This window comes from Amblyomma americanum, chromosome 8, assembly GCF_052857255.1.
Source record: "Amblyomma americanum isolate KBUSLIRL-KWMA chromosome 8, ASM5285725v1, whole genome shotgun sequence".
Taxonomy (NCBI): domain Eukaryota; kingdom Metazoa; phylum Arthropoda; class Arachnida; order Ixodida; family Ixodidae; genus Amblyomma; species Amblyomma americanum.
This window is the reverse complement of record NC_135504.1, coordinates 125951304-125975304: the sequence shown is the minus strand read 5'-3', so window position 1 is coordinate 125975304 and position 24001 is coordinate 125951304. Positions and strand designations below refer to the sequence as shown.

The window sequence follows — 24001 nt, the reverse complement described above, 5'->3', positions numbered from 1 at the left end:
ACGGGAAAGGTGTCACGCAGAACGGTCGATGGCGTTCCGTGGACTCCATGGCAACGCTGCAACGCGCTGTCGCGTTCCACTCTTTGCACTCCTGGGGTTTTTGCTGACCACGACACGAAAATATGCATGGAGGGTAGAGGTACACAGCTTCGCTGTAATAGGCCACCCAGTGGGCAGGTGAGCAGTGGTGAAATGGCACAAGGCAGGTGTTACGACAACCGTTGACATTGGTGGGATTTGCGTTGCTTGGGTTGGGTTGCGACCCAGGTTGCCCTTCTCGAGTAGCCTCTCACGATTAAATGGAATTCCCCTTGACACGGTGGGCAAGTTGCCCACCACCCGAAGGGCAGGTGAGCAGCCTGCGACAAAACAGGCTTGAGACAGACAGCCAGACAGACAGACGGACAGACCGATGGATGGGCAGACAGACAGAGATGTATGGATAGAAGACATACAGACGGATGGACAGACGGACGAACCGACAAATGGATGGACAGACAGACAGAAAGAGAGACAGACCGAAAGACAGACACAGACAGACAGACGGACAGACAGACGGACAGATGGATGGGCATACAGACAGAGACGTATGGATGGAAGACATACAGACGGATGGACAGACGGACGGACCGACAGATGGATGGACAGAGAGACAGATGGATGGACAGACAGACGGAAAGAAAGACAGACCGAAAGACAGACACAGACAGACAGACGGACAGATGGATGGGCAGACAGACATAGACGTATGGACAGAAGACATACAGACGGATGGACAGACGGACGGACAGACAGATGGATGGACAGACAGACGGAAAGACAGACACAGACAGACAGACGGACGGACAGACAGACGGACAGATGGATGGGCAGACAGACATAGACGTATGGATAGAAGACATACAGACGGATGGACAGATGGACGGACACACAGATGGATGGACAGACAGACGGAAAGACATACACACACACACAGACAGACAGACAGACAGAGACAGACAGACAGACAGACAGACAGACAGACAGACAGACAGACAGACAGACAGACAGACAGACAGACAGACAGACAGACAGACAGATGGATGGGCGGACAGACGGACAGATGGATGGGCAGACAGACAGAGACGTATGGATAGAAGACATACAGACGGATGGACAGACGGAAGGACAGACAGATGGATGGACAGACAGACAGATGGATGGACAGACAGACAGATGGATGGACAGACACAGACAGACAGACAGACAGCCAGACAGACAGACAGACGGACAACGCCAAAATGCGAGTTACTAAATGATTAGTTTGCGAGCAAAGAAATACGAATATAGGGATTTACGAGTTGCCTGTACGAGTGTGAATGCACAATAATACTCCCATGGGCACAGGGAATGCCGGCATGTGGTCGTTATAGAGATGTAGGGAGAGGCGCGCGACGGTTCTGTTCATCAGGTACTCCGAGATTCGCACTCCTGGAAACGAAGGAAATGCGTGAAACGAAGATGAAAAGGCCATTATCACTGTTTCATCTGGGCGCCGTGCAGAATTACTTGATCGCAACAAGAAGCCTTGGGCACTTTGTGTGAACTCAAAATTATGCGTTTTCAGAACGCCAGCGGATAGAAGGAATCGGCGTTTCTATAATGACACCTGTTTTGTAAATGCGATGAATACAATACTACAGAAAGCGAAAGTGACGCAAGCGAAAATAATCCGCAATATTTATTTCTTGAAAGTGATTTTAGATGTCCCGCGCCGGTGCCACTTCCCAACTCGTAGCTGGCCCCGACCCGACGAAGTGAAGACATTTTCTGCCCTCGCCTGTTCTTCTTGAGGGCTTTGCAAAATTTTTATAGGGCAACACACTCAAGTTTATTGGAATGCTGTATATCAGGAAACTATGTTGCTTATTGTTTATTTTCTGCATTCTCGAAGCCTGCCTTTTGATGCTCAGACAACTAAAATGAGTAATAACAGCTCTTTACTTCTAGCATTTCCCTGCTACCGTCTTTTACATGGCATTAAGACTGAATGACTGGAAGACCTGCTGAAACCATAAATTGTCCAAAAATCAACGAAATGGTTTCATTGATGAAACCATCAATTGTCCAAAAATCAACGAAATGGTTAAATTGATGAAACCATAAAGACAATAAACCATCCCACGCACACTAATGTGCATAACGTCAATAAAACAGCGACATTGAAGACCGCCATGTTACTGTCCCTTGTAGCCATGCACTTACCGCTCCAAGAAAATGCTACCTCATTGACTACGTCATCAGCAACCAGGCACTGGGAAAAGAAAAGAAAAACAGGAAACTGTCATACACAGCAAATTTCGCTGAGCATTATTCGTTCGTTACACATTATCAAGAGAAGAAGAAATTCTGGCCGCATCTGTATCAAAAAATGAAGAAAAATGACGGCACAAGAGGTACCCAGCTCTGCAGCACGTGATGGACGGAACTATATTCATTTTAAAATTCAAGGTCAAAACAGATATGGAAATTTCGAAGTATTGTTTTGTAAATATTTGTGCAAGTACCAAGGTTACAAAGCTGCTAACTCTCTATTAGAAGCACGTCTGTGCTAGTATTTGCGTGAAAAATACCATCGGCGCATTTTCAACCTAGGTCTGCATTATGTCACGGCAACGAAATGACATTGTTTCTACTGCCCGTAAAAAAGATTTTTACTTTAAGGCTTATTACCGTCTAAACTTTATGATCGGTGTGGAGGAGGTACTGATGGGTTTTCGCGCGGAATGCTCACGCGTGCAAAAGCGCAGACAATGGTACGCCATCGTCTGATACCTTGAATGGCGCAGAAGGACAGTTTTATAGGCTGTAGAAGACTAAAAACAAGATATTGTGAACTCTTGAAATATCCGCAATGGGGCCTGGAAATAACCATAATAGAATTATAAAAGAACTGTTATGGTAACCACAAAGTAAAGCACCGCAATCCAAAGGTGAGCACACTGTGATCCTCGAGGATAGGTAAATAAAATTTGATTAACTTCTTGAAGGCGCTATAATAAACATAAGCGCTATAGTAAGGTAATTCCGCTTTATTCACGGTCGCAATAGTGAGAGTCCGAACACATTCATTTTTCTCTTAATATGCAAAATCACATGGTCTATAGTGTGTTGTTTGCGTATAGCAATAGGTTACTTGTTATTCTTAGTTTTATTTTTAATAACAGCATTGATACCTAACAGAAGAGATTTAATTTGAAGCATTTTTTTAACTTAATGTTAACCGGTAGCAGCTGGTTCTGCACAGTGTATGAGAGTAAATTAAAAATAAACTTCTTGTCTCAGTCTTTTAACTCCAGTAAAGTAGTAAGGTAACTCCTTTAGAGTGAGTGGGTTAGATTGACCCTACAACCGGCGGTCGTATCTTCTTTTTTACGCATATAGTTATAGCAAATATGAAAGATGCAGCCGCCGTATAAACGGGCATTAACCGGATCATAACATTGTGCAGTAAAATGACCACGAAACTAGCCACACATCAGGAAGTTAAATACTCTGGTGTTTATTTTTACATACTTAATCTGGAAGAAGCATGTTGATTATACATGTTTGAAGGCTGGTCGTATTCTAAGCATAATTAAAAAGAATTGCGGCAGTGTACCCAGTGGCATGAAAGAAGTTCCTTGTATTTGAAACGTACGCTGAATTTTAGAATACGTAGCAACAGTGTTGGATTTGGCCACTAAAACCTTTATCAAGAAACTTGAGGGAACGCGCAATCATGTACCACGTTTCATTTTAAACTCATATAAACGCCGCAGCAGTGTCAGCGCGTTAAGCAGCCATGCTCAGATTTTCTACAGCTATGTCGTACCTTCCTAACATTATTCTTCTTAAATGATATTCTGAATAAAAAATGTCGCGTTGGTCATCGAGCTTAGCTAGAACCTCCCACCTACATTTCCAAAAGTTCCATAAGAATGCCAGAAGTTTTCTGTCGGCCATCAGTATTGAAATCTACTTTTTCCCCCAAGTACAGTGTACGAATAGAACAGCCTCCCAAACGGAATATTTACTGTAGATAACAACGGATTTCCGGCAGCACTTAAAACACATTTACGTGTACTAACTGATCGTCACACGTGCCATGAGGCATTGATTGTTTCTCTGATCTTCTTTTTTATGCACTACAACAGTATTACAGGTTGGCAGTTAACATTGCGTACGTTAAAATTTGCAGGCACTGTACACCACTTCCGAAGTGTTTGAAGGTGTTTGCAGCTGCACTGCTGCTTCCTTTGTTTGTGTTCACATCTGTTAACGGTGATTTTACTTTAATAACTTTTTGTACCCCGCACTCTATGCAGAAGTGGGCGATTTGTACGTATGAATTAATAATATAACATAATAAAGACCAAGAAAGAGCAGTTTAATAGATACAAATATTCTGCTGCCTGAAATGACAACAGAATTCTTTCTAGCCTCAGCAGATTCCGTGGTTTAACGCAGGCGCTTGCCTGCAGGCCGATGTGCATCTATACGCAGCCACAAAGAATGTTTAGCAGCAGGGAGTCCATTTTTGTGTCTCATTGTTTAATGCATTGCTTCTTTTGCATATTCTCGGACATTTAATACCGCCTGTGACAATTCAGGTTTCATTTGTACAGTGCAAACAAGCAGCAAATAACTTCAACATATGCTTTCGGACATCTCTCACCAAATGAATAAAATTTTCGATATGATCTCCAGATATACAATCAGCTTTCATAAAACTTGAGCTCCCGCCGTACCTCACAGCACGCGCTTTCTTTCAAGGAAGTAATGCGGAATGCCACACTCTTGCACGGCTTTAAGAACACAAATAACCTTACTCCTGTTTACCAGGGCATCTTGCCGGCTTCAAACAGTTATTTGCTTACTGAGGGTTAATGTTTGAGAATAACCAAAAATCACCAAGATAAATTTGTGTCCTTTGAGACGGTTGAGAATTTTCTCTGCATAAGGGTTATGTTGAGTTTTTTCTACCTCTTTTTTTATATCTTTTGTTTTATGGCAGGTTGCAGGGAGGCACTTTTGCACCAAACCTAACGTCACATATAAGGTTTTCACTCGACAAAATGCACTGAAAATGTTAGGATTCCACTGTTGCTTGGTTCTTTTCGTCGTATTTGGTTGGAACAAGACAAACCGCGCTGCGGTTATCATCGAGACCTGCCTGTCTGCTTCGCGGCATTGAAAGAGGGAAGAGAAGTTGAAAAAAAAATACTTCTGGGTAATATTCTGGTCTTTATTCTATATACAAACAAATGCCGTTCGGCCTAGAATTGGCCTGCCTAATGTTGCCGGTTATTGTATAATGCAAGATTTTTTCATGACTATAACAACTTTGAGATGAACAGTTGGCTGGGTAATTCATGAATAGAACTTTGCAAGATTTCTAACCGGAAAGAGTGGGAATTTTCGCTCTTATATGATACGTGCATAACGCATTTTAACGTACTTACCTGAAAGGCATCGTTACCATCGCGATCCTTGTGAGCTCTGATGGCAAAAGAGAAGGTTTGGTCTGCGCGGAATTTTATGTCGTCTATTTTGTGAGAAGAGACAGACGTCACGTCTGTTGCCTTGGAACTGACCACACTGCGAACTTTGCCAGAGATGAGTTCCATAGAGGCAAAGCCATTGGTGGTGCTAGAAATTGATATCTGGTATCTGCAAGAAAATTTTGCCATTGAAGCAATTATTTCAGTTCAGCGGATTTCAGTTCCCGTGTATCTAAAGAGATTAAGATTCATTGATAATCCACTGTGAAGCAGTGTCTATACGTGCATTTATCGACCAGTATATCAGAATTTAGTACCGCCGTCCATACACTTGTCTAGGACGCTTGAACAGTGCCATCTGTTGTGCATATCAGACAATTGCCGGTGCCCGGCGGGAACGATATAGGTTTTAAGACACGGGGAATTAAACAAGATCTGTGGGAGTGCGTATGGACGATAATGTCTTGTTTCGAGCCTTACTCCTTTCGCAAGTGACGCAAGTGAGCACCCCGATTCGGAGAGGGCGGTAGTCAGTCGCACTGAATCAGGTGACAGAGCCCACAACTCGAACCTGTTGGGCAGCCGCGCCGCGCTGTGGATGCAGGTGAACTGCGTCATCGCTATGGCGCTTTTTGCCGAAGACGGCATGCGGATAAGAGAAAAAAACTACTGCCTGCGTTCCCAGCATAGCTGCGGGCAACCGCCAGATGGCCGTGTATGGGTGTTCTAGCACTCCGGACAACTCGGCCGCTAGTGTCAATTAGCTGACGCTGATTAATGCGCTGAGCTGCTAAGCTTAGCCCTACCACTTGTGTTACGCCGTCAACGAGACAAGCGGCATTTAGGAGACTCACTTGCCTCCGTAGGATCACCCTATATTATCCTTGATTACAGTTATCGCCAAATGTGCCTCACCACTGCATGTATATGACGCAAAGCACGTGATAGCAGATGACAGCTGCGAGCTCCCTGGGATAACGCGAAATCGAGAACAGGGTAGAAAAGAGAAGGAACTTTCGGAAGAGTGCATGAAAGAAAAACAAAAGAAAATGCGAGGGAAATTGGCAGCCCTATTTCTGGGTAAGCAGTCAAGTCGGATGAACATGTTGCCACAATCGAATAACCTAGCTCGGTTACCCTAATCAGCGATGTACAGTAGCATGCCTGAGACGCATTACTACAACTAACATCTCTGCCTTTGGCGATAAAAGAGTTCCTCCTTGTCTGCCTGCAATCCTAAGTCTCAACATCGGCTCCTCCAGGTCAGCGAATACGTGCATACTGCTTCTTGAAGGCCGCCTAACACTTCGGGGCTACGACCACCCAGCATGCACATTTTTTCGCGGCGCGCAGGTGACTAAGGGCATGCGAATAGCGGGCGCCTATCTTTTTTCATGAACCGACGCTACTATCGCAATAGCAACAGTCCTGGGGCATAGACGCAGGCGAATATCTATCGGTAAGGTTTTTACGCGACGCAGCTTCATCTTCAGGGCTTATGGGCACGACATCATAGCACCGCGTTGCAGTAGAGAACTGCCGGGGTTACACTGAATAAATATGCTGAAAAAAGTTATTTGGTATTATAAATCTGCTATTTTTACAGCCAACGTAATATACATTCTTTATTTCAGACATTTTTTACACCAGAAAACAGGAGCTCAAATTTTACAGTGTGCATAACTCCTGAAATCAAAGGCCACCTACTGTACCAGCCACGACTAACGTATGCGGAGATGCTGCCCATGACCATGCATTATATACAGTATTGCGGAATTAGTTTTCAGTGTTTCCTATAAGTCAAGTGGATTAGGTACAATCGTGAGGGGCCGCATTTGTAGGAAAGGAACATAGAGTGCACTAGCGTCACAAATTCTTCAGGAAAAGTTCGCCTCGAAGTTGAAGAGCGTAAAGAACCAATATACGCCGCGAATGCCCATTTAAACACAGTGCATTACTTTGTCAAGGTAATACGTGTTCACGAATAATGAGCGCGAAACTAAACTTAACGAGGGTCATGGACGTGCAACTCATCAAAGCCATGTGCAATACCTCCATTGCGGGACATCAACAGGTCATCTATGTGTTAACTCGTTGAAATTCGCAACCTTTAAAGTATAGCGCTCCGCTACTGAGAAGGTTGAACAAGGGTGCAGTACTCACGGTCCGTTGGGATCTGTGGCCTTGCCTACTGTCCTAAACGTGAAACCGTCAAAGGCATCAAAGGTGTCAGGATACAGTCGCGGCCGGTACCTTTCATGATCAGTCTGCGGATATAAGAAAACATGTGTTTCGTATGCCCCAAATTCTGTGAATGCGTCGTGCACATCGACTACTTTAGGTGACAGAAAGCCAACTTGTATGGTTGGCAGGGGACTAATGATTGTTAGCAAACTAGTGCTGTCCCTTAGCAAAATATTTAGACCATAATCCGGATTTCTTGCCGTGAAATTAATTTTTTATTTGCCATTAAACTGTCCGTAAGCTCAATGGATTCATCTGTTTACACATGAGTACTCGACGATGTACATTACGCTCGTCTTAAGTTTACAAACCCCTCATGTACAAGCAACATTGCCTCCAAAGACCTATAAGTTGCCCGCCTCCCACACAGGGCGAACTGAAAACGGTGGTTTTAAGCTGTGTCCTATCACCCTCGTTTGTACGACACTGATTGCATGTCTCTTGACTGATATTGACATCCCATCTGTGGCTATACCGGGCCACTAATATTCATCTCAAAAGTTCAACTGACGGTCCCCATTAGTGGCAGAAATAAGAAACTTGACGACTTTCCGGCATCTCGTGCATGAAACGGGCAGCAAAAGTGGCTCCGTAGAATAACATTCTCCAAAAAGACGAGTGAATCGTTCCAAGCACCCAACATGGGTCCAGCCAAGGGGTATCACGCTGTCTATGATGAATCTTCGCAGACCTCGTTATCTATCGAAGGAGTGTGATGTCTTTCTTTAAGAGTGACCATGGGGACCGGTACTTCTGGTACTCTCCTCTTACCGGTGCTTCATATACCGAAATGTTGCCTTCAGAAAGCATGTCATATTGAAGCAGTTCACAATTATCATCAGCTTGACTACGTCCACTGCAGGGCAAACGTATCTCCCCAACCAAACAAGTCCTCTGTAAGCTGTGACCATCTTGTCCATGCGAGCTCAATAATCTTATCCACCGAAATTATGCTTTAGCGTCCACAGCTGCGCTTGCCCTCATTTGGAATGTCTTCCGTTACCCTGACGGGCCATCGGTTCTCTTGATTTCGCGTTGCTTGCCCTGCCAAAGCTCACATCTTATTAAGTTCGAGTAGGATATAAATCACCTGCCTTTATTCTCTGATACACTCTGCTCTCTATAAATCACCTGCCTTTATTCTCTGATACACTCTGCTCTCCTCCTGTCTCTTAACGTTACACCTACCATTTTCTTTTCTATAGCCAGCTTTGGCGTCCTAAGTTTAAGTTGAACTCTGTGTTATTTGTGTTATTCCTTATGTTTCCGCCCACAGGTTAATGCCGGTACGATAGAGCTTTTATAGGTTTTATTCTTGCTGAATGTTGTTAAGCTGCACACCATGACCTGGTAATGCCTGCGAAATGCGCCCTATCCTATTTTAATTCTCACAGTAAGTTCATTCTCATGGTCTGAATCAGCGGTCACTGCCTTCCCTAAGCAAAGATTTATAGATAACTTCCAATGCTTCATTGCCTATTTTAAACTCCTGTGCCCCTCTCAGATTATTCAATATTACTTGATAGCTCTTCATGTGAAGGTTTTAGGCCTATCGTTCTGCTTTGCTTGTTTAGATCCTAGGTTATGATTTGCTTCTGAGCCCCTGAGGTACTGAGCAAGTTAATGTCATCAGGAAATCGGAGATTGCTAAGGTATTCTCCTTTACTTTTAAGCCCACAGCTATTCCAAAGTATGCTTTCCTAAAACGTCCTTTGAACACGCGGTGAATAGTACTCGAGAGAATATGTCTCCATGAGTGACGCCATTCCTAATTGATTTTTTTTTTATTTTTTTATGAAGGGCTATGGTCGTTGTGCGACTCATATAGGTATTTTTCAGTACCTTAGCGTACGCGTCTTGTACACCTTGGTTACGCAATGACTTTATGACTGGCGAGGTTTCAAATAAGTAAAAGGCTGTCTCGGACGGCTATGTGTACAGCTTGGCTGTAACATGTGCATTTCTCTATCACCTGACTCATGGTGTGAATGCGGTCGATTGCTCAGTACTTTTTCCAAAAGCAAGACTAGACATTTGCTTGACAGAATTCTAAAGTTGGTCTAAATGAATAAGTGATGACATTAGTAAATACCTTGTAAGCAATGGACAGTAAGTTGATTAGTTAGTAGTTTTTAGAGTTCTTGACGTTCCTTACCTTACGCATTAAGTTTATTCCACGATTCTCGTACTTTTGAAATTGTGAGGCATGCGTACGCAGGGGGAAAATTTTTTTTATCACAGTGGTCCCACCATCCTTCAACAAATATACAGTTATCTTATTCTCACCAGCTACTTCGTTTGCACAGCATCTAAGGCTTTCACTCCACACCACTGGCCGCGGTTTGAACATCCCGATTTTTGTGCGACAGTGCAGAACCCGCACTAGAGGACAACTGCTTTGCTGTCCGCTGTTACCCAGAAAAATTCTGACTGAATGGTGGGCAACCAGTGATTTCATAAAAGCCAAACCGAATCTACTGGAGGGACGTGACGTCACCAGCCCGCCAGGCACGTCACCAGAGGAAAGACTGCCCACTGGCTGCAGGGAAATCACGTCACCAGACCCACAGTGCCGTCACCGCACCTTGCGCCGTAGTCTATACGCTATCTATTTTCCGCTGTCCATTTCGCACCCTTGGGTGCCCTGTCAGTGGTCACTCAGATATACCCGCGTACTCTAAGCGTCTGTGGAAAGCGACTCGGCCATTCTGTGGTTGGCGACCGGACCTTACAAATGGCTGAAATTGGATGCATTAGGCACCCAATGGTGATGCGCATCGCACGCTCTGTCAAGACCAGGCCACCGAACTTGACCACTGGCTGCCTTTGGCTGCGATATGTAGACAATGGTGAGGTCCAGTCGCCAACCACCCAATGTCGCTTACCTCAGATACTTGAGAGCCGCGGGCAGATCCGAGTGACTCCTCACAAAAGACTTAATGGACGCAAAATGGACAACAGAAAGTGAACAGCTTATAGTATACCGAACCTGGTTTATATGTGTGAAGCCTTAATCTGCTGCCAAACTTAGCAGCTTGTGTACGGGAAGTGCTCGGAAGATGAACTTCTGGCCATGGCATCAGCACCTTCGAATATGCTATTGCATTGCAAGAACATAACGGATTAGGTGTGCCTGAGATTTTTTTTTTTGCTACTGTAGAGACGTGTTAAGAATTGTTCGGCTACATTCGGCTACATGAACCATTTTATCCGCTTGTTGTGTACCCTTCTCGTCCTTGTTTGCATGTGCCCAGTGCCCTTTGCTATCCATATTGGTAATTCTGTCTTCTATCTGAGGACGTATTATACATGCGAATTTCTGTTGTATTTTTTCACCTTTTTTAGGTTACTTCTCTCGACGCCATCTCAATGTGATCCATATTTTGTTTTCTTATGTCGTTTACCTTATGCTAAATAATATTTCACAGTTCTGCTAAAATGTGAAGTTAGGCGTTCTCATGCTATGGTGTTTCTTAATGAAGTCTTTTGTCTCTTGGGAGAGCCTGCCAATGTCCTGTGTAGACTCACTGCCCTCCTCTATTGCGTACTTCAGAATGCTATTTGTGAGTCTGTCATTCATCTCTATTACGCTAATGTCACTATCCTCCGTTAACACGGGATATATGGTCTGCAGTGAGATCCTGTACATTCCGTTGTACAACTAACTCGTTCAGTTGCTTATTTTTAACAAGTTTTTTCGCGTTCGGTTTAAATTAAGGTTAGTTCGAGTTATCATCCTACGCTGAATACATGTCAGTGCCGCGCGCCTCTGCACTCTGCACTATGGGACGGTGAGCACGCAGTAATAAGTCATACATTTTTAGTACCACTGTTTGGGCTCTTCTAAGTCCGCTGTCGGCTCTCTTGTTTTGAGAAACCGGGCATTTATGGCCCTCCCCTGGTATTCTGATAAAGTCTGCCGTTGTTTCCCTTTGCCTGGCTGTCTGCCTGCTCCTTGCCCACCTTGGTATTGAAGTCGCCCATCAGGATACTGTACTAGGTTTTCCTGTACACATTGCCGATTCCATGTATTCATAAAACCTTTCGGCTATGTAGTCATGACTGGATGCAGGCGCTTAGGTCCGTACAGCTGTCCACCCCTTATTAGGCATACCTCTTATTAGGAATTTACTGAAATAAGTTCGCTTTTGTCAGTGATGTAGAATCCCTTGGATGATAGCTACATCTTTATTGATCAAGAATTCCGCACCTAGCTCTCGCCGGTCAGCTAACCCACGATACCATAGTAAGGTATCCTTAAACAACTGCCTAATCTTCCCCCATTCTACTAACCTTACTAAGTCCTGCAAAATCTCATTTACTACCCTCTAGTACCGCGAACAGTGCTGCTAGGCTGTCCTCAAAAGATATTGTTCAAACGTTAAACGTTGCCAGGCTATTTTCAATGATAGCCTGTCCGGAGCCGGAGATTCCTAGCACTTTCCGCTACGTCGCAGTTCCGACTACTGCTTTAGGCAATTAATGTGCAGCAGCTGGGGACTGAGGACAATGGGTTAATGGCTAAACTCATATAGAAGGTGATGGCCGAATACTACACCCGAGTGACCAAATAATGTTTGTTCTGCTGAGAGGGCGCATCGCCGGCCTTAGTCGCCGCAATCAGGTCGCACAGCATACCTTGTTATTCAGCTTCATCGGCCCTCCGATTCATATTTCTTATCCGGTGGAGATTTGTGGGCCACTACGAATTTAACCACGGCAAGGCGGATGCCCTAACTCTGCGTCATCGCTGCACCCCTGCTAAGTGGTTGCAATGCTGCAAAGAAATATACTTACATTGCACTCGAGGTGAAGTCCGCCCCAGCTGCTCAGATTTTGTGCATTAAAGCTCATTTCGCGGAGGGGTTGCAGGGCGGCTCTTGAAAACATTGCCATTTTTGCACAAGTGTGCCCTTTTCTTTTCAACTAAAAACAAAGTAACTTCGGTTGTGAAATTCTTCTGTTCGCTGCTGATTGTACGCTTTGTACGTAGTCCTGCTGAACCGCCGAGCATGGGCTGATGAGCAGCGTTTCTAGCGCTTTGCTTTCCATTCTTTGCGCGCAGGCTTCACGGGCAGTTAATGATGACCATCAAGAGCTCATAGCTTTTCTTCAGGCAGGGGCGAAGAAAGGCCTCAGGTGTTGTGCAGGTGGTCTCCATTTTCGAAGGCAGGGGTCCATTGTATTGGCGGGGAACATGGGATAAACCGCAGGTGTACGCTATTTTCTGTGACTCCAGCCATGGAGTTCTAAATATCACCGATAGTTACATCTGGTGCCATCGTCTATAGCATTTCATCCACCATGGGAAATGCTGGGAAGACGAGGTTGCTTAATTGGCATGGCTAGCGTTGGGTCGAGAACGTGGATTCAGCATCCTGAATATGATGAGCTGCGAAGCTCTCCTATGCGCGCAAATGAAATTTTAATAGTGCTTTTTTCGCTGCTTTCATAAATACAACACAAGTATTAAGCTGGTATGGAAACTTTCACAGCATGTCTTCGAGGTTTGCCGCGAGAATAGTCGTATTGTTTTGCCTGAATCCACGTTTCGTGCCCAAGAATATCCAAGCCAAATACAAAACCTCATCTTCCCGGCATTCCTGCGCCTCTCCATGGTGGAGGAACTGCAGCGCCACCTGCTTTCCTTCTAAGTAATTACTGAGAAACTCAATAGCTCCATTAGCATGTTATAAGCTCATTTGTGATTAGTTTGCAGCAACGTTTTAACAAATCATTTTTAGTTTGTAGAATACTTTGGCCTCGACTCTCGATGAAATCACGAAAATGTCATTCGTAAACGTGAGCGATCCTAAGGCAGGGCATGATGCCAAACATTTCTGAAACATTACTAAAATTTCCGTCCAAATCGTTACCAGCTCAAGAATCATGATCCCAGAACGGGGTTCGAAACACCGCCGCCCTTAAAACAAGAGCTTTTCCTCCTGATGCTTTAGACCAATAAGCCATTGCCACAGCACCCTGCGCTGTGTTCATATCCGTAGCCTTCCGGGATGGACGTTTTATATGGCAGTCTTCGACATATTTGTTTCGTTAATTCTGCGCTTCCAAATGCTCCGCGCCTGGATCGTGCCGTCTCGGAGGCGTCTTGAAGCCGGTAGAGTCAAAAGGTCTTTACGCAGCCACTGACGAGAGGTAGAAGACGGCGAATCCTGCGGAACACGTCGTTGAGGTTGACGAACAGCGCGCGAGTGCGACAACGCGCAAAACAGCGAAAGCAGCCAGTTAGCACGTGTGCACTGCCCTGCGAACTGAACACGCCCACTGGATGCCGTGGCAAGTAATGCTCCAGAATTGGTGACTGGAGGTAAGCGCGTGGTTCAAAAAACGATATCACTTAATGGCGGGGGTTGATACGGCGCAAACATTAGCCTGGAGAACCATGAGTGCTGCTTGAATCGAAGAACAAAAACCACTACAACATTGATGATTACATACAGTCATCCATTAGATGCCCTAGGACGTGGTATGGCTTTTCCTCAATGCACTTACGCCTGCTCTCGACATTGAGATATGCAACAATTAGTAGTTGGTTTTGTGTCAAACTAGTGGGTTCATAGGCCTTTGATGTCAATCGAGACGCTGGCATGATTTACAGAAAAAAATCATGTGGAAGGGGGAGAGGGCGATCTGTGAGATCTGAAGGAAATGCGAGGGCATTCTCTTCTTCGTTCTCTTTCCTTGCGCTTTCCTTCTGTAGCCTCGAACACGAAACGTACCGCTGAAACCACTACCAATAGTTATAATTTCGGTAATTTGCAATCACCACTAGAACCCTGTCACTGTCATCTGTCACTGAAGGGTCCTAACCAGTTGCTATCTCCAGTGTGTCATTAGAGGTGGTGTTTGACTATAACTAGTGCTGTATTAGAGCTAGTGCTTTATTTGAGCCAGTGTATAATTATAGCTGGTGTTATAGCAGGCGGTAGGTAAAATTGGGAAGCCCTCCTAAATGCCACCTGCCATGGTTGGCAACAAAGGGCGCCACGCAGAAGCCGATGCCAGACGTCCTCGTCGGACAGTTTTCACCCTCATGGCCGTCCTAATGCTCTCCCATTGAAAACTTCTAGCGCACCGGTTTGGTGTCATTCACACTCGCATGCCGAAAATTCAAATACTTCATCCACTGAAGTGGCTTTCCTAGAAATAAAGAAGTCGCCAGCGGCGTTGAAAGACAGCTACGCCACGGCTTATCCCACATAAGCGAACGAGAGAACGAACCGATGTACTTAAAAGCGGCTACATTTTTCGCAATAAAAACTAACTCGCCAAAAGGGCCCCCTCGATCCTTGTAATGATCGAGGTTCACCAGCCTGACAGAGGAGGACGAGGTAGCCGACACTGTGAAGGGCCCAGCTTCCAGAAAGAGAGTAAAGAAAAGTTTGTCGAAATATTAACATGGCGAGAGCAAACCAAGTTGTCGTATGACCGGCAACGTCTTTGTGTCGTTGAAATCACATCCACATCACGATAGCATTCTTTCAAGCCTCCGGTACAATCGAGGTCATAAGGCATTGCTATAGAGTGTAGTTTGTTTTTCTAGCAATCGTTCAACAGATTTGCTGTAATCTGACCCTCACCAGCTGCTTCCCCCTTTACGTTCCTCCTAAGGCTTTCCTTACTTTTTCATTACTGGCGGAATGTTCCACTGCTGTGAGCTACTGGCTCTCTCATTGACGTCGTGATTGCACTCACTACTGTAAAGGTTTTTCAGCAAGTCTTCGGCTACTTTAACTATCGGACCCATATTGCTAATGACAAGGCCCTCTTTTGTTTATTACGCATACACCTGATTGCTGCCTATGCCTAGTTTTCTCCAGCATTATTAGGCTACCTCCGTTCTGTAGAGCATGAAGAATTCTGTCTATACTAAACTCCCTGATGTCGGTTACCTCGCGCTTATCGATTAGCTTTAATAGCTCTGCCAGTTATATTGTGTCCGTGCGGTTGAGGCTTTTATGCTTTAGCGTTTCTTCATCAGACCTTTCTTAATCAGACAGAGCTTTCCCGAATACTGCACCGGCAATCTCCTTTACTGGAAAGCGCGTTTCCACTGCGCTATCGTTAAGCTTGAAAATAAAGGTCGTCTTTCTCAGTTAAAGCCAAAAGCCTGTTCTGCTGCAATAACCTGGATTCCTCTACTTTCCCTCTTACCGCTGTTTAATGGGCTGCCGGTTCACTAGATTCTTCCGTTCTCTCTTGAAGTGTAATCAGTTGACCCTACAACGCACCTTATAGAAGACATCTACGTCCTGCAGGATGCCAAGGTGAGCGCACAGTATGAAGTGTATTTGGTTTTGGTCTCACCATTGGACCTAATAACTCACTTTTGTTATTCCAAGAGCCTGTGCCATAGTCGCCCACTTCCCGGTCTTCAACCTTCTTCTTGCATACCGATTGTATTATCGCCCGTCAAAGCTTTTTAGTTGCGTGAAAGCGGAGTCAAGAGGTAGTCCATCTAATATCATGGTGATAGAACAACAAGTTTGGGCGAAGCAAAACGTATAGACGCGTGCTACTGGAGCTCTTGGAAAGAAATCTGCTCTTAATCTTTGATTAAATACAAAACAAATAAAAACTACTGTCTTGCACAATAAATTGCGACCGTCAAAAAGAAATGAAACCTTAAGAGAGGCCAGTATAGTTGACTTTTCAGAGGTTTCAATAATAATAATATTAATTGGTTTTTGGGGAAAGGAAATGGCGCAGTATCTGTCTCATATATCTTTGGACACCTGAACCGCGCCGTAAGGGGAGGGATAAAGGAGGGAGTGAAAGAAGAAAGGAAGAATAGGTGCCGTAGTGGAGGGCTCCGGAATAATTTCGACCGCCTGGGGATCTTTAACGTGAACTGACATCGCACAGCACACGGGCGCCTTAGAGTTTTTCCTCCATAAAAACGCAGCCGCCGCGGTCGGGTTCGAACCCGGGAACTCCGGATCAGTAGTCGAGCGCCCTAACCACTGAAAAAATGAGCCGAACATGCTCGCGAATGCACTGTTTCCTTTTGCATGCAGACATCATGACATGGCTGTAGACGCTAAGAGCGGCGACGAGTGAGATGTAGACTTTTTTTAGGCATAGTTAAACATATGCTTTTGTGCCCTATTTAATGGTAGTTTTATTATACCAGCACTTGTTGTTTCCTGTAACACGCATAAAAGAACTCCGTATTCATGGCACCCAGCTGCCCGGTTTTGTGCAAATATCGCTTTGCATGGCGCCAGCGTAACAATATTTTTATGTGCTGAAGAGAAGCGCACACTACCAACTCGTAACAACGTGCAGAAAAATGCAATATTTCCTCCTTTAATATGTGCTGAAGCAGCAACAATCATCTCTACCAGGCACAACAAAGAAAAAAAGATGAAATTTTGATTTTGAGGCCTGAGGAACGAAACCTAGAAGAGCAAAGGAATGAAACGCATTCGCGAAGTACAACAATTTCCCGCGACTGGACTCGAATTTTGTTTACCTGAATTTCCCGCGTAACAATTAGTACGCGATAGCATATACAGCTAGTTCGATCGAAAAGCCGTCGGCGATGTAGTAGTCGCCACCGCGTCTCGGAAATAGTCGGGGGCTGCGTAAAAAATTATATCATGGTAATTTGTGGTTCTAGTGATTGATGATTGACGTCTGTAATAGGCGATGACGAGTTAATGAAATCATTGTAATTAATTTACGAAAGAAAGGCATGAAAAAAGGTTATAAAAATGAGCTAAATGGTGTCAAGCCAATGTTTGATGATGCTAATTAAAAAAATTAGAATGTGCAATTGATCAATAATTGAAACAATTAAAAACTGCGAAAATGTGTTCAGAGGCGTCAAACTGATCAGAATAGAAAGTCAATGTTTGCTGATGCCAAGTATCGGTGCATATCATCGTCCTAATAAATAAAATGTATTGCAGAAAAAGCTCTAAAGAGTGGCATTAGCATCAGAGGATGCACCAAACGGCATACACTATCGCGCCAACTCATAGGCGCAGCATAGGAGTCTTCCAACGTTTTTTTATGATAGACACGTGCGCGTGGGCATACATCGTTGGAAAGGTGTCATCGAAGACTTCCATAATGAGATGAGTTTCGCTGTTAGGCTTGAAAATTCTCTCCTTGTGGGTTACCGCTACAGCTTTGCTGGGTGTGTGGCGCTCTGTGCTGTCAACTACTTTCTACAACAGCAAGACGTACATACATAAACGCATTTGCTCAAGGCGCTCGAACGGTGCACTCGGGAATACCCTGATGTCATTGACTCTTGTCTTGGACGCGAAACATCACGGTAGTGTGCATCTGTATTCGCAAAAATCGTCGGTTACTGCTCATGCCTGAAAAGGCTATATGGAGGCCGGAAGACAGCGGCAAGTGTCACAGACGTGTCACATCGCACCTTTTGAAAGCTTTCGAGAACTTTGTGCATGTCTGTTCATTTCTATTAACGCTGATGGTAGCGCCACAGTCGTAGTTTCATGGAAAGATAAGAGCAAACGGGTCAGTAACGAGCAGTGCCATCAACGCAGGTGCTTCTTCGTGCATATGCAGATATGTCCGGCAAATTCAAAAGTTTGGTTTGTGTTTAGTTTTGTGCGTTTGACGTCCCAAAGCGCCTAAGGCTATGAGGGACGCTTGAGTGAAGGGCTCCGAAAATTTCGACCACCCAAGGTTGCTAAAGGAGTATATACACCTAACTTTTGAGTCCATGTTTTCTTGTTTTGTAGTGATGCGTAATGTACTATGCATGGATTACCACTTGGTATTCTCCTACGAGCGATAAATAATTTATAATCGCATTTCATTCTCGGGCTGTTTCGCTTTCAACAGCCGAGTGAGGACTCTGATGTCAACGTTTGCGTACAGGTCACGTGAGACAGGAAAAACATATATATAATCGCTGCTTCCACAATCGTCGTCATTCCCGCTCTTGAGGAAGGCTGGCTTCAGCACTGCAGTAAGTTAAAACGATGACACAGCGATTATATGGACGTTTTTTCATGCATCACGTGGCACAAAAGCGCACTCTGACGTCGCAGCCATCGTTCGGCTGTTGAAACCCAAACCGAAACAGCACGACAGAAAAAAATTAAATTATAAATTATTTAGCATTCGTAGGCGAACATCACATGATAATCCATGCGTAGTAGTGGCATCTGCATCATTGTAGCGAAGAAAACGCGCCATCAAAATTAGGTGTCTATACTCCTTTAACGTGCAGTGACTTCGCATACTACACAGGCCTCTAAAAGTTCCTCTCCATCGAAATTCGACGGCTACGGCAGGGATCAGACTCCCATGTTTTAGGTCAACAGCCGAGCGCCATAGTCACTCAGCCACCGCTGCGACGCAGATTCGGGAAGCGGTGCCCAAAAATATAATCACAAACTTTCGCGTCGGACTGAACTCTACGTTTCATCCCGTACACGAGATTATTCCAGGCGGAGTCGACAACGTTCTCTTCCATGAATCGGCTGCATGCCGACCGGTGGCATGTGCACAATTCTGGCAATCTTTCCTGCTGGTAAAAGCCTTCATGATTTGTATCATTCAATTTCGATCAAAAACTCCAAATACACATTCAAATTGACTCTTGATATCAGCTAGGAGATCAGCAACTTGCTTTAGTTCATTATGCAGTTCTAAACAAATTTGTTAGCCTCCAAGTTTCCGCCTATTTGTGAGTGCTGGGCGCTGTGAAACTTGTGTGCACAGACTATTTACTCATGCTTATTTCCCGTAGAGACCCCGCAGAAACTGAATGCGTTCCGTAGTTTATGTATGAGACAATGTTCTTCAACTCGATGCAAGCAGAAGGGGCTTGCTTCAAGTATACTCTCATGAAAATGCGATATAAAATTCATAGGCGAGAACGTTTTCCTTGATACGGCCCGGTGTCCCCCCTTTTGTCGTCCGGGGTTGTGGTGTTGCAGTCACGCATCCTGCCGCCACTCGGACCGGTCTCGAAGAAACGGACCAGCGTCTTCATGAGCCGTGTGCGGCCGTACGCACCACTCGTCGACAGGCTGGGGCACTCGTTGCTGTGGTCGGCGTACTCGAGGCCGTACGCAGCCACGCCGTACATCAGGTCGGTGTGCGCCTGCTTGCCCAAGCAAAGCTGCGAATACGCGGCACAAGTTACTCCACCTAACCGAACAATGCGCTACAAATGCAGTGGGGATAAAGATTCCGCGCTGTTCAGTCTTCGCTGTACAAAATTAATAACAGGACTACTTTCTTTGCAACGTAACTATTGTCAAAGTTCCCAGTACGACGTACTTTGTGGTATAATCAGCCGGAAAGAATAGCGCAACGTGTGGTGAAACACATACTTTACACACATGTTTAATGATGTTCTTGACGTACTTCAAGGAAACTGTCTCCTTCAGGGTTGCAAATGGGAAACTGCGTTTTGAAAGCCGGCGTGGCCAGCTGCTCTAGGTTGAAAAACATATGCGCTGTTTTAAGGCTGGACAGTCAACTGTCGTTGCTGCCTTGGACCATTTGTTGCTCCACATGATTCCTATTTGCATAAAGCGCTCAGCAGTTCCTTCAGAAAAGAGAAGGCGGTGTGACTGACACCTAGTCTTGAATTCATTGCCCAATGTACACTGATATATTGATATACCTAGTTTGCGGAGAGCTACGAAAATGACACGACCACCTGACTCTTATTTATTTCAAGAATCTAGTACCCATGATCGTTATCACCGTGTTCAGGGGCTCCATGACTGCACCTTCGAGCTAGACATGACACATAAAGAACTTTTTAGTTGCTCGTATACGTGGTAAGCAACCTTAGGCTAGGTACTTTATTGAGCCCAAGCTGTGGAGAGCAGTCTCTTTTGTTTATTGCTAAGACTGCAGTCGCAGTTTCATGCTCCACCTTGAAACTGCAGCACGCAAGTTTTAAATGTCCTGGCTTTCATAAAATCATGTGGTTATGTCTTGTCCTTAAATTATACATTCGTTCAAAATATGCTTAAACGTAGCACGAACAAGAAATCCTGATTAGATAGAATACCGCCTGAACAATTTTTCACTGAGAGTCTCTAAAGAAAAGAAGGCAGCGTTACTTGAAGTCAACGGGCTTGTTTTTCAGTTTTTTATTCTTAAAAACTGGTAATTGTTAAGCCGTATCCGTCTTCTTGTAAATAGTTTGGAGCGGCTCCATTAGACTTATTTGAAATGTTTTATATGTGGTTGGTTAATTATTAAGCTTGAAGATTGAATCGACGATCAGACCTATACCAAAAAAGCCCAGTTTTGTACAAAAAACTGCAGTACCTTTCTGGCAAAAGAGCTCAAGTGGTTTCTTCGAAAAAAATGTAAACATGTAGGCTGAAAAAGCGCATAAAGTTCTTGAAAAGGAAAATGTCAAATAGGTAGATTGGAATCTAAGATGATTTCAGAGCTTTTATTTGAACGAGAAGAGGCACCCACTATGCTGCAACACGTTCGTGCCGAACATGCCCCTGCAGTGCTGAACATCTTTAGAAAATAATGCAGGAACGATTCAGCTGCCTAAGAAATTCCAAGAGGGGGCAGCTACGCCAGGGCGTGATGTCTTAAGTTGGACATAAACAGACGGAATCCCTCCCCAGACGAACATCCACAGGGAACTAACACTACTTCAGCAATTAGTTGTTAAAATGCGAAGCGCATTGCTTCTTTCGAGTTAAAATCAAATTTGCGCAAGCAATGCTATTTCTTTCTTAGCATGCCGCGTATGGAATCACAGAATTACTTCCAGACATTGACGGTACAGGCCACACGAATCGGGGGCATTTGGCGAAACGCGTGTAAAATTAGTTCACTGGTCCTCGGGGCTCAACTCAAACTTGTCATCGGTACCTCTTAGCTCAAAAATAGGTCATAATAACTGTATCCGCGAACGAAAAGCGTGCAAAAACCAATCACGTTTCATTTACTTTTGTTTTAATGCCGTCATTAACGCCTTCAAAGACCATTCGTGCACAGTTTCAGCCTCAAAGGGAAAAATATGTGATGAAGGTGGAGAACACGTGACAATATTCTGTTGCAGCCATTTCGTGAAAGAAAAGTTAGACATCTAAGAGAAGATTTTGGTAGAATCCAAGAACTAACACTATTTCGTTCCCGTCTAGCACTAAGCTTGATGCATTCATCACAGACCTGGTTTTCATCCTCTCGAAGACTCCGACATTTAACAAAACATTGAGCATATTCTAAAAAAAAGCAACCATAAGAGCTCACCTTTTCGGCTATGCTGTACTCAGTGTCGTACACAATAGTCCACTTGTTTTCCTTGTCGAAACTCGACACGCCGAAAATCGTATATGTCCATTTTCAGATTCCGTAAGAAGATTCGTTCCTTACAGAACTGCCAACATGAAAAGAAAGAGACGAACAACATTGAACGCCTACAATAATTCTACAGTGAAGGGTTTCAAGTTGGCTTGAAGTACATTTCTGGCAGTTTTCTATGGCATTTTTCATCTCTCACAGTCGGTGCACCGCGTCATTTTCTTTACTTTTGTAAGCGAAATGTCCTTGTGAAATCAGCAGGCCTGAAACCTCACGCTATGAAATGCATCGAAAAATAACCGCAGAGAAAAATACAAGACCAGGTTTCCGTATACTGACCACTGCAAACACTGAGCGACAAGCACAGTTTTTTTTTTCTGTTCTCTAAGCAGTTCTTCTTTGGAAGCCTGGTGATCCTGTCATTTTAAGCCATAATGCAGAAACAAAGCAAGAGGTTAGATGGACTGCCCGCTTTCCTATTAGACCTCACTATACGTTGCGTAGATATAGGAGGGCCGTGATACGATGGGCACGTCCAATCATCAGCGTGTCTTTCGGCTACGACTCAAGCGAAACTTTGGGGCCTATGACACTACGAGTCAACACTATGAAGACCTCTCAGCTGCTTGATGTACTACTGGGGAGAAAAGTTTCCGGGACGGGAGTTCTAGGAAAAACGTTTATTGTAGCTCCACCTTGCTACCCGGTCGCCTGATATTGTATGAAGGCATTAAGCGCCTAAATTTGTTTATCAAGAACAATTACGGAATGCAAATGCTGTCGAAAATAATTCCAAGATTGCTAAACAACCTTCCTACTAATGATACGATGCATGAGTATCTTAGAAACCTTAAAGTGTTGTACACTTGATTTGTATCACCGCATATTTATTCTGATGCATGTAGATTTGGCTGTATATTACCTGAGTAAAGCTGAGATTTGGGCGAGTTGGTAAGCATTTATAGTGGGTGAACAGCGTAACAAAGGCAGGACAAAGGCAAGGCAAGCGCTCACTTGCAACTGAGTTTATTGAAGAACGAAAAGTGGTAATATATAGTGAACGTAAACAATAAAGTATAAAAAAAACACAGGAAAAAGGACGAAAGGGGGTAAACAACCTAAACAATGTGCAAGTCTAGATATTGAATTTGCTTGTCACTTAATATCACAGAAAGATTGCTGATGCGCTTTTGCCCAGTTGCTAGTCAGCGCTTGTTTTGCCTTTGTCCCGCCTTTGTTGCGCTGTTCACCCACCATGTATATTACCTGCATATTGGTGTTTTTGCACTTAAAATACTTTCTAACATTTCAGTGAAGGTGGTAGCGACTTTTTAGATCTGTAAAATTAGCATATTATTGTTTTATTTATAGAATCGTGTCACGTATTTCAATATCAATGATTTTTTTTCTCTGGCAGTTATGTTCACAAATTGTGTTGTTTCTGTTTCACGTACCGCTTGTACTCTGTCTGCCTTGCCCTTATGTATTAGGGGGTGCGAGCTTGTCAAGCTGCCCACCAAGGCAGAATTTTTCTCTCGCACCCTCATGTACTTCAGGCCATGGAATAAATAAAACGCAATGAAATGAAATGCTCCTTCCTGTCTTCGAAATATCAGGCGACTTTGTAGCGAGGTGGAGCTGCAATAAAGGTTTTTCCTAGAACTCGTGGCCCGGAAAATTTTGTCCCCAGTAGCACTTATCGAGCACGAACCGTAATAGCCTGTGTACAACGGGGTATTTTTTCACTAACTCATTCTTTAACCCGAACTTCTTGCCATAAAACGTCTGGTCGTTTCGCATTATTCAGAAACATTGGTAAGTTCTATCCTAGATGGTATGCGCACACTAGTGCATCAGCGGAGAAATGATGTCACAGAACGTGCGGAACATATAACAACGAAATATGTTTCAATACGAGAAAACATGCCGCAATT

General features: G+C 44.3%; 1 protein-coding gene across 1 annotated transcript; it reads right to left on the bottom strand.

Moving 5' to 3' along the window:
* Positions 1-984: 984 nt before the first annotated feature.
* On the bottom strand, positions 985-12789 carry LOC144100681 (uncharacterized). The gene is made up of 5 exons (XM_077633540.1): positions 12564-12789; positions 7686-7789; positions 5484-5691; positions 2245-2293; positions 985-1470 (listed from the first exon to the last, which is right to left on the bottom strand). Exons 1-5 carry the CDS (start codon positions 12660-12662, stop codon positions 1334-1336), a joined length of 597 nt encoding a protein of 198 aa, XP_077489666.1. The 5' UTR covers positions 12663-12789; the 3' UTR covers positions 985-1333.
* Positions 12790-24001: the final 11212 nt, after the last annotated feature.